The sequence below is a fragment of the Calidris pugnax genome, unplaced genomic scaffold, assembly GCF_001431845.1.
Source record: "Calidris pugnax isolate Ruff unplaced genomic scaffold, ASM143184v1 scaffold194, whole genome shotgun sequence".
NCBI lineage: Eukaryota > Metazoa > Chordata > Aves > Charadriiformes > Scolopacidae > Calidris > Calidris pugnax.
This window is the reverse complement of record NW_015090923.1, coordinates 62,780-73,731: the sequence shown is the minus strand read 5'-3', so window position 1 is coordinate 73,731 and position 10,952 is coordinate 62,780. Positions and strand designations below refer to the sequence as shown.

General features: G+C 63.9%; 1 protein-coding gene across 1 annotated transcript in view; it reads left to right on the top strand.

Moving 5' to 3' along the window:
• The window catches only part of LOC106893395 (UPF0577 protein KIAA1324-like), a 28,216-nt gene that overhangs the window by 13,336 nt on the left and 3,928 nt on the right, over nucleotides 1–10,952 (top strand). The window contains exons 9-17 of the mRNA XM_014951330.1: nucleotides 2,178–2,306; nucleotides 2,396–2,486; nucleotides 2,593–2,698; nucleotides 2,776–2,913; nucleotides 3,016–3,270; nucleotides 4,534–4,707; nucleotides 8,594–8,774; nucleotides 10,713–10,809; nucleotides 10,902–10,911. Coding sequence (XP_014806816.1) covers nucleotides 2,178–2,306; nucleotides 2,396–2,486; nucleotides 2,593–2,698; nucleotides 2,776–2,913; nucleotides 3,016–3,270; nucleotides 4,534–4,707; nucleotides 8,594–8,774; nucleotides 10,713–10,809; nucleotides 10,902–10,911 — 1,181 coding nt within the window. The remainder of the gene's footprint in view (nucleotides 1–2,177; nucleotides 2,307–2,395; nucleotides 2,487–2,592; nucleotides 2,699–2,775; nucleotides 2,914–3,015; nucleotides 3,271–4,533; nucleotides 4,708–8,593; nucleotides 8,775–10,712; nucleotides 10,810–10,901; nucleotides 10,912–10,952) is intronic.

Below are 10,952 nucleotides of genomic sequence, written 5' to 3'. Positions count from 1 at the left end.
GAAAGGGGGTGGCACCCCAGTGCAGGGCTGTCCCCTCCTGTCCCTACGGCTCTGGTAGGGATGTCCCCAAGGGGTGACCTGGGCACCCACAGATGCCAGGGGGAGGGTGGTACCACCCTGGTACAAGGTTGTCCCCTCCTGTCCCTATGGCTCTGGTAGGGATGTCCCCATCACTGTCCCCAGGGAGCATCCAGAGCTGCCAGGGGGAGGTGGGTGGCACCCCAGTGCAGGGTTGTCCCCTCCTGGCCCTACAGCTCTGGTAGGGATGTCCCCAAGGGGTGACCAGGGCACCCAGAGCTGCCAGGGGAAAGGGGGTGGCACCTTATACAGGATTGTCCCTTCCTGTCCCTATGGGTCTGGTAGGGATGTCCCCATCATTGTCCCCAGGGGGTGACCTGGGCACCAGGGAGATGCCAGGAGAAAGGGGGGTGGCACCCCAGTGCAGGGTTGTCCCCTCCTGTCCCTACAGCTCTGGTAGGGATGTCCCCAAGGGGTGACCTGGGCACCCACAGATGCTAGGGGAGGGTGGTGCCACCCCCATGCAGGGCTGTCCCCTTCTGTCCCTATGGCCCTGTCACTGTCCCCAAGGGGTGACCAGGGCACCCACAGATGCCAGGGGGAGTTGGGTGCCACCCCTGGGCAGGGCTGTCCCCTCCTGTCCCTACGGTTTCCATAAGGAGGTCCCCATCATTGTCCCCAAGGGGTGACCAGGGCACCAGGGAGATGCCAGGGAAAAGGGGGTGGCACCCCTGGGCAGGGCTGTCCCCTCCTGTCCCTACGGCTCTGGTAGGGATGTCCCCATCATTGTCCCCAAGGGGTGACCCGGGCACCCACAGACATCAGGGGGAGAGGGTTGTCCCCTCCTGGCCCTACAGCTCTGGTAGGGATGTCCCCAAGGGGTGACCAGGGCACCCAGAGCTGCCAGGGGAAAGGGGGTGGCACCTTATACAGGATTGTCCCTTCCTGTCCCTATGGGTCTGGAAGGGATGTCCCCATCATTGTCCCCAGGGGGTGACCTGGGCACCAGGGAGATGCCAGGAGAAAGGGGGGTGGCACCCCAGTGCAGGGTTGTCCCCTCCTGTCCCTACAGCTCTGGTAGGGATGTCCCCAAGGGGTGACCTGGGCACCCACAGATGCTAGGGGAGGGTGGTGCCACCCCCATGCAGGGCTGTCCCCTTCTGTCCCTATGGCCCTGTCACTGTCCCCAAGGGGTGACCAGGGCACCCACAGATGCCAGGGGGAGTTGGGTGCCACCCCTGGGCAGGGCTGTCCCCTCCTGTCCCTACGGTTTCCATAAGGAGGTCCCCATCATTGTCCCCAAGGGGTGACCAGGGCACCAGGGAGATGCCAGGGGAAAGGGGGTGGCACCCCAGTGCAGGGCTGTCCCCTCCTGTCCCTACGGCTCTGGTAGGGATGTCCCCATCATTGTCCCCAAGGGGTGACCCGGGCACCCACAGACATCAGGGGGAGAGGGGTACCACCCTGGTACAAGGTTGTCCCCTCCTGTCCCTATGGCTCTGGTAGGGATGTCCCCATCATTGTCCCCAGGGGGTGACCTGGGCACCCACAGATGCCAGGGGGAGGGTGGTGGCACCTTGTACAGGATTGTCCCCTCCTGTCCCTATGGCCCTGTCACTGTCCCCAAGGGGTGACCTGGGCACCCAAAGATGCCAGGGGGAGGGTGGTGGCACCCCAGTGCAGGATTGTCCCCTCCTGTCCCTATAGCTCTGGTAGGGATGTCCCCAAGGGGTGTCCCCAGTGCCAGCGGGGTCCCAAGGGGTGAGCGGGGCACCCACGGGTGATGGGGAGGTGGGTGCCACCCCGGTGCAGGGCTGTCCCCTCCTGTCCCTACAGTTCCCATAAGGAGGTCCCCGTCATCTTCCCCAAGGGGTGACAGGGGCAGGGTGGTGGCACCTTGTACAGGATTGTCCCCTCCTGTCCCTATGGCTCTGGTAAAGATATCTCCATCATTGTCCCCAAGGGGTGACCAGGGCACCAGGGGGATGCCAGGGGGGAGGGTGGTGGCACCCCAGTGCGGGGTTGTCCCCTCCTGTCCTGGTAGAGATGTCGGGGGGTGTCCCCAGTGCCAGAGGGGTCCCAAGGGGTGACCGGGGCACCCACGGGTGGTGGGGAGGTGGGTGCCACCCCGGTGCAGGGCTGTCCCCTGCTGTCCCCAGGCTGTCTCAGCTGCCCGGCGGGCACCGAGCCGGTGCTGGGGCTGGAGTACAAGTGGTGGAACGTGTTGCCCCCCAACATGGAGACCACCGTCCTCAGCGGCATCAACTTCGAGTACAAGGGGATGGCAGGTACCGCCGGGGACACTGTCCCCTCCCCGTCCCCTCCTGCTGGTGGCATCCAGGGGACCTTCCTTGAGCTGTCACCTTGTCCCTTGCAGGGTGGGAGGTGGCCGGGGACTACATCTACACGGCAGCAGGAGCCTCCGATAACGACTTCATGATCCTCACGCTGGTGGTCCCCGGCTTCAGGTGAGGTGGGGACAAGCCACCGGGGTGTCCCTGAGGAAGGTGTGGGGTTGGGGGGTGTGGGGTGGAGCCTGGCAGTGTCCCCACATTGTCCCCACACCACCCCCAGCCCCCCAAACCCGGTGCTGGAGGACGTGGAGAACAAGGAGGTGGCCAGGATCACCTTCGTCTTCGAGACCATCTGCAGCGTCAGCTGTGAGCTCTACTTCATGGTGGTGAGTTGGGGGGGGGACACGGGGAGGGGACACAGTGGGGTTTTTGGGGGGGTCTCACCATCCCCGTGTCCCCACAGGGTGTCAACTCCCGCACCAACACGCCGGTGGAGACGTGGACGGGCCCCAAGGGGAAGCAGTCCTACACCTACGTGGTGGAGAAGAACGCCACCATGAGCTTCACCTGGGCTTTCCAGCGCACCCCCTACCACGAGGCGGTGAGGGGACAAAGGGGGTGACACCCCCCATACCTCGGGATGGGGGTGTGGGGGTGTGGGACACCTGGGGTGGCCCGTGGTGACGTGTGGTCTTGGTGCCAGGGCCGGAGATACACCAACGACGTGGCCAAGCTCTACTCCATCAACGTCACCAACGTGCTGGGGGGGGTGGCGTCCTTCTGCCGCCGCTGCGTCCCCGAACCCGCCGGCTCCTGCGCCCCGTGTCCCCCCGGCAACGCCCTGGACCCCACCTCGGGGACCTGCCAACCCTGTCCCCCCGGCACCTACCTGCGGGGTCACCCCTCCGGCGGGACCCCCTCCTGCCACCCCTGCGGCCCCGGCACCCGCAGCAACCAGGTGCCCGTCCCCGCGTGTCCCCCTGGGGGTGAGGGTCCCGGGGAGGTGGCGGGGGGACATCCCAAATGGGTGACACCAGCCCCCCAACCTAGATGTCCCAGGTGGGTGGCACCAGCCAGCTCCAGGAAGGTGGCACCAGCACCCTCGCCATCATGGGGGGGTGACACCAGCCCCCATGGCCACCCTGGGTGGGTGACACTGTGTGCATGGGTGATGCCAGCCCCCTAGATGTCCCCAAGGAGGTGCCACCAACCCCCCATGGCCATCCTGGATGGGTGACACTGTGTGGATGGGTGATGCCAGCTCCCCAGATGTCCCCAAGGAGGTGCCACCAGCCCCCATGGCCACCCTGGGTGGGTGACACTGTCTGAATGGGTGATGCCAACCCCATCCTGGGTGGGTGACACTGTCTGACCCCGGGTGGGTGACGCCAACCCCATCCTGGGTGGGTGACACTGGGTGGGTGACACTGCCTGAATGAGTGATGCCAGCCCTCCAGATGTCCCCAAGGAGGTGCCACCAGCCCTGCTGGCCACCCCTGGGTGGGTGACACTGTTTGAGTGGGTGATGCCAGCCCCCCAGATGTCCCCAAGGAGGTGCCACCAGCCCCCATGACCGTCCTGGGTGGGTGACACTGGGTGGGTGACACTGCCTGAATGAGTGATGCCAGCCCTCCAGATGTCCCCAAGGAGGTGCCACCAGCCCCCATGACCGTCCTGGGTGGGTGACACTGTGTGAATGGGTGATGCCAGCCCCCCAGCTGTCCCCAAGGAGGTGACACCAGCCCCCATGGCCATCCTGGGTGGGTGACACTGTCTGACCCTGGATGGGTGACACCACCCCCCTGGGCTGCCCAAGGGGCGAAGCCAGCCCCCCTATGGGTGATGCCAGCCCCCTAGATGTCCCCAAGGAGGTGCCACCAGCCTCCCATGACCATCCTGGGTGGGTGACAAGGTGGGTGACAGTATCTGACCCTGGACGGGTGTCACCAACCCCATCCTGGGTGGGTGACACTGGGTGGGTGACACTGCCTGAATGAGTGATGCCAGCCCTCCAGATGTCCCCAAGGAGGTGCCACCAGCCCCCATGGCCATCCCGGGTGGGTGACACTGTCTGACCCTGGATGGGTGACGCCACCCCCCTGGGCTGCCCAAGGGGCGATGCCAGCCCTCCCTCCTGTCCCCAGGGGGATGACCCCAGCCCCCCCGGCCATCCCCTCTGGGTGACCCCAACTGTCCCCTGAGGGCCACCTCCTGTCCCCAGCTCCGGTCCCTCTGCTACAACAACTGCAGCTTCTCCCTGGCGCTGCGGGGCCGCGTCCTGCGCTACGACCTCTCGGCTCTGGCCCCCGGCGCCGCCTTCGCCAGCGGCCCCAGCTTCACCGCCAAGGGCCTCAAGTACTTCCACCACTTCAACATCAGCCTCTGCGGCCACCAGGTGAGGCCAGCGGGCACGGGGACTGGGCTAGTGACTGCCATGGGCATGGGGACTGGGCTAGTGATTGCCCTGGGCACGGGCATTGGGCTAGTGACTGCCATGGAGACTGGGCTAGTGACTGCCATGGGCACAGGGACTGGGCTAGTGATTGCCATGGGCATTGGGCTAGTGACTGCCCAGGGCACGGGGACTGGGCTAGTGACTGCCATGGGCATGGGGACTGGGCTAGTGATTGCCCTGGGCACGGGCATTGGGCTAGTGACTGCCATGGAGACTGGGCTAGTGACTGCCATGGGCACAGGGACTGGGCTAGTGATTGCCATGGGCATTGGGCTAGTGACTGCCCAGGGCATGGGGACTGGGCTAGTGACTGCCATGGGCACGGGGACTGGGCTAGTGATTGCCCTGGGCATGGGGACTGGGCTAGTGACTGCCATGGGCACGGGGACTGGGCTAGTGACCGCCATGGGCATTGGGCTAGTGACTGCCCTGGGCACGGGCATTGGGCTAGTAAATGCCTTGGGAATGGGCACCAGGCCAGTGATTTCCCTGGGCACAGGGACTGGGCTAGTGACTGCCTTGAGGACTGGGCTAGTGACTGCCCTGGGCATGGAGACTGGGCTAGTGAGTGCCATGGGCGTTGGGCTAGTGATTGCCCGGGCATGGGGACTGGGCTAGTGCCTGTCCTGGGCACGGGGACTGGGCTAGTGATTGCCCCGGGCACGGAGACTGGGCTAGTGAATGTCCTGGGCACGGAGACTGGGCTAGTGACTGGCACGGGCATGGCACAAGGCTAGTGGTGACTCCCCAGGCACAGGGACTGGGCTAGTGACTGCCCCAGGCACACACACGTGTACCATCATTGCACACACACACGTGTGCCATCATTACACATGCACACACACATGTGAGCCCTCGTTGCAGGCACACGCATGTGCTGTCATTGCACACACAAGTGTGTGCTGTCATTGAACACACACATGTGCTGTCGTTGTACATACCCACACACGTGTGTGCTGTCATTGAACACACACACGCGTGTGCTGTCATTGATCATACACACACACGCGTGTGCCGTCATTTGGCCAAGCTCTACTCCATCAACGTCACCAACGTGCTGGGGGGGGTGGCGTCCTTCTGCCGCCGCTGCGTCCCCGAACCCGCCGGCTCCTGCGCCCCGTGTCCCCCCGGCAACGCCCTGGACCCCACCTCGGGGACCTGCCAACCCTGTCCCCCCGGCACCTACCTGCGGGGTCACCCCTCCGACGGGACCCCCTCCTGCCACCCCTGCGGCCCCGGCACCCGCAGCAACCAGGTGCCCGTCCCCGCGTGTCCCCCTGGGGGTGAGGGTCCCGGGGAGGTGGCGGGGGGACATCCCAAATGGGTGACACCAGCCCCCCAACCTAGATGTCCCAGGTGGGTGGCACCAGCCAGCTCCAGGAAGGTGGCACCAGCACCCTCGCCATCATGGGGGGGTGACACCAGCCCCCATGGCCACCCTGGGTGGGTGACACTGTGTGCATGGGTGATGCCAGCCCCCCAGATGTCCCCAAGGAGGTGACACCAGCCCCCCATGACCATCCTGGGTGGGTGACACTGTCTGAATGGGTGATGCCAACCCCATCCTGGGTGGGTGACACTGTCTGACCCCGGGTGGGTGACGCCAACCCCATCCTGGGTGGGTGACACTGGGTGGGTGACACTGCCTGAATGAGTGATGCCAGCCCCCTAGATGTCCCCAAGGAGGTGCCACCAGCCCCCATGACCGTCCTGGGTGGGTGACACTGTGTGAATGGGTGATGCCAGCCCCCCAGCTGTCCCCAAGGAGGTGACACCAGCCCCCATGGCCATCCTGGGTGGGTGACACTGTCTGAATGGGTGATGCCAGCCCCCTAGATGTCCCCAAGGAGGTGCCACCAGCCTCCCATGACCATCCTGGGTGGGTGACAAGGTGGGTGACAGTATCTGACCCTGGACGGGTGTCACCAACCCCATCCTGGGTGGGTGACACTGGGTGGGTGACACTGCCTGAATGAGTGATGCCAGCCCTCCAGATGTCCCCAAGGAGGTGCCACCAGCCCCCATGGCCATCCCGGGTGGGTGACACTGTCTGACCCTGGATGGGTGACGCCACCCCCCTGGGCTGCCCAAGGGGCGATGCCAGCCCTCCCTCCTGTCCCCAGGGGGATGACCCCAGCCCCCCCGGCCATCCCCTCTGGGTGACCCCAACTGTCCCCTGAGGGCCACCTCCTGTCCCCAGCTCCGGTCCCTCTGCTACAACAACTGCAGCTTCTCCCTGGCGCTGCGGGGCCGCGTCCTGCGCTACGACCTCTCGGCTCTGGCCCCCGGCGCCGCCTTCGCCAGCGGCCCCAGCTTCACCGCCAAGGGCCTCAAGTACTTCCACCACTTCAACATCAGCCTCTGCGGCCACCAGGTGAGGCCAGCGGGCACGGGGACTGGGCTAGTGACTGCCATGGGCATGGGGACTGGGCTAGTGATTGCCCTGGGCACGGGCATTGGGCTAGTGACTGCCATGGAGACTGGGCTAGTGACTGCCATGGGCACAGGGACTGGGCTAGTGATTGCCATGGGCATTGGGCTAGTGACTGCCCAGGGCATGGGGACTGGGCTAGTGACTGCCATGGGCACGGGGACTGGGCTAGTGATTGCCCTGGGCATGGGGACTGGGCTAGTGACTGCCATGGGCACGGGGACTGGGCTAGTGACCGCCATGGGCATTGGGCTAGTGACTGCCCTGGGCACGGGCATTGGGCTAGTAAATGCCTTGGGAATGGGCACCAGGCCAGTGATTTCCCTGGGCACAGGGACTGGGCTAGTGACTGCCTTGAGGACTGGGCTAGTGACTGCCCTGGGCATGGAGACTGGGCTAGTGAGTGCCATGGGCGTTGGGCTAGTGATTGCCCGGGCATGGGGACTGGGCTAGTGCCTGTCCTGGGCACGGGGACTGGGCTAGTGATTGCCCCGGGCACGGAGACTGGGCTAGTGAATGTCCTGGGCACGGAGACTGGGCTAGTGACTGGCACGGGCATGGCACAAGGCTAGTGGTGACTCCCCAGGCACAGGGACTGGGCTAGTGACTGCCCCAGGCACACACACGTGTACCATCATTGCACACACACACGTGTGCCATCATTACACATGCACACACACATGTGAGCCCTCGTTGCAGGCACACGCATGTGCTGTCATTGCACACACAAGTGTGTGCTGTCATTGAACACACACATGTGCTGTCGTTGTACATACCCACACACGTGTGTGCTGTCATTGAACACACACACGCGTGTGCTGTCATTGATCATACACACACACGCGTGTGCCGTCATTGCACATGCACACACACATGTGTGCTATCATTGAACATGCACACACAAACGCATGTGCCATCATTGCACATGCACACACACGTGTGTGCTGTCATTGAACACGCACACACACGCGTGTGCCGTCATTGCACATGCACACACACGAGCCTTTTTTGTACACACATGCATGTGCTGTCATTGCACACACACGTGTGTGCTGTCATTAAACACACACACGTGTGTGCTGTCATTAAACACACACACGTGTGTGCCTTTGTTGCATGCACACGTTTGTGCCGTCATTGAACACGCACACACACGTGCATGTGCTGTTATTGCACACACACACGTGCTGTCGTTGCACATACCCACACACACGTGTGCCATTGTTGCACTTGCACACACACATGTGAGCCATTGTTGCACACACATGTGTGTGCTGTCATTGTAAACACATGCGTGTGCTGTCACTGCACACGTGTGTGCTGTCATTGCACATGCCCACACATGCGTGTGCCATCGTTGCACACGCACACACACACGCGTGTGCCCCGCGGCAGGGCAGGAAGCTGGCCTCGTGCAGTGACAACGTGACGGACGCGCGGCTGGCGGGGGGCGAGGGGGACCCGTCCCGCGTGGTGCGGTCCCACGTGTGTCAGTCCATCCTGGTGCCCCCCGACCTCGTGGGATACAAGACCCCCGTGTCCTCCCAGCCCGTCAGCCTGGCCGACCGCCTCCTGGGTGAGTGTGTGTGTGTGTGTGTGTGTCCTGGGAATGGCACTGGGACACCCCTGAGTGTGTGTGTGTGTCCTGGGACCCTGGGACCCCATTGGCACTGGGTGTCACGAGTGTGTGTGTGTGTGTGTGTGTGTCCCCTGGGACACGCCCAAGTGTGTGTGTGTGTGCGTGTGTCCCCTGGGACCCCTGTGGCACTGGGACACCCCCGTATGTGTGTGTGTGTCCCCTGGGACCCCAGTGGCACTGGGACACCCCTGAGACAGTGTGTGTGTGTGTGTCCTCCGGGACCTGGTGGCACTGGGACATCCCCAAGTGTGAGAGAGTGTGTGTCTGTGTGTGTGTGTGTGTGTCCCTGTCCCCTGTGTCCCTGCTGGCACTGGGACACCCCTGAGTGTGTGTGTCCGTGTGTGTCCCACTGTCCCCTGGGATGCCAGTGGCACTGGGACACCCCCAAGTGTGTGCGTGTGTGTGTGTGTCCTCCGGGACCTGGTGGCACTGGGACACTCCTGTGTGTGTGTGTGTGTGTGTGTGTGTGCCCCCTGGGATGCTGGTGGCACTGGGACACCCCCGAGTGTGCCTCTGTGTATGTGTGTGTGTGTCTCATCCCCTGGGATCCCAATGGCACTGAGTGTCATGAGTGTGTGTGTGTGTGTCCCCTGGGACCCCAGTGGCACTGGGACACCCGTGTGTGTGTGTGTCCCTGTCCCTCGCAGCCCCGATGGCACTGGGTGTCACGAGTGTGTGTGTGTGTGTGTGTCCCCTGGGACACGCCCAAGTGTGTGTGTGTGTGCGTGTGTCCCCTGGGACCCCTGTGGCACTGGGACACCCCCGTATGTGTGTGTGTGTCCCCTGGGACCCCAGTGGCCCTGGGTGTCACGAGTGTGTGTGTGTGTGTCCTCCGGGACCTGGTGGCACTGGGACATCCCCAAGTGTGAGAGAGTGTGTGTCTGTGTGTGTGTGTGTGTCCCTGTCCCCTGTGTCCCTGCTGGCACTGGGACACCCCTGAGTGTGTGTGTCCGTGTGTGTCCCACTGTCCCCTGGGATGCCAGTGGCACTGGGACACCCCCAAGTGTGTGCGTGTGTGTGTGTGTCCTCCGGGACCTGGTGGCACTGGGACACTCCTGTGTGTGTGTGTGTGTGTGTGTGCCCCCTGGGATGCTGGTGGCACTGGGACACCCCCGAGTGTGCCTCTGTGTATGTGTGTGTGTGTCTCATCCCCTGGGATCCCAATGGCACTGAGTGTCATGAGTGTGTGTGTGTGTGTCCCCTGGGACCCCAGTGGCACTGGGACACCCGTGTGTGTGTGTGTCCCTGTCCCTCGCAGCCCCGATGGCACTGGGTGTCACGAGTGTGTGTGTGTGTCTGTGTCCGTGTGTGTGTGTGTCCATGTGTATCCCCTCCCCTGGGATGCCGGTGGCACTGGGACACCCCTGAGTGTGTGTGTCCTCCGGGACCCGGTGGCACTGGGGCACTCCCGAGTGTGTGTGTGTGTGTCCCTGTCCCCCGGGATCCTGGTGGCACTAGGACACTCCCAAGTGTGTGCGTGTGTGTGAGTGTGTGTTTGTGTGTGTCCCTGTCCCCTGGGATCCTGATGGTCCTGGGACACCCCCAAGTGTGTGCGTGTGTGTGAGTGTGTGTTTGTGTGTGTCCCTGTCCCCTGGGATCCTGATGGTCCTGGGACACCCCCAAGTGTGTGCGTGTGTGTGAGTGTGTGTTTGTGTGTGTCCCTGTCCCCTGGGATCCTGATGGTCCTGGGACACCCCCAAGTGTGTGCGTGTGTGTGAGTGTGTGTTTGTGTGTGTCCCTGTCCCCTGGGATCCTGATGGTCCTGGGACACCCCCAAGTGTGTGCGTGTGTCCCCCCGCTGTCCCCTGGGACCCTGGTGGCACCCCTGGTGTGTGTGTGTGTGTGTCCCCTGACACCCCCACTGTGTCCCCCCAGGTGTCACCACCGCCTCCACACTGGACGGGGTCACGTCTCCCCCCGAGCACTTCCCCCCCGGCCACCCCGACCTGCCTGACATCGTCTTCTTCTACAGGTGACGGGGGTGTCGGGGAGGGGGACAGGGACCCCGCCGTGTCCCCCCAACACCCCCTGACCCCCCCCATGCCGTGTGTGTCCCCCCCCCAGGTCCAACGACGTGACGCAGCCCTGCAGTGGGGGCCGTGCCACCGCCATCCG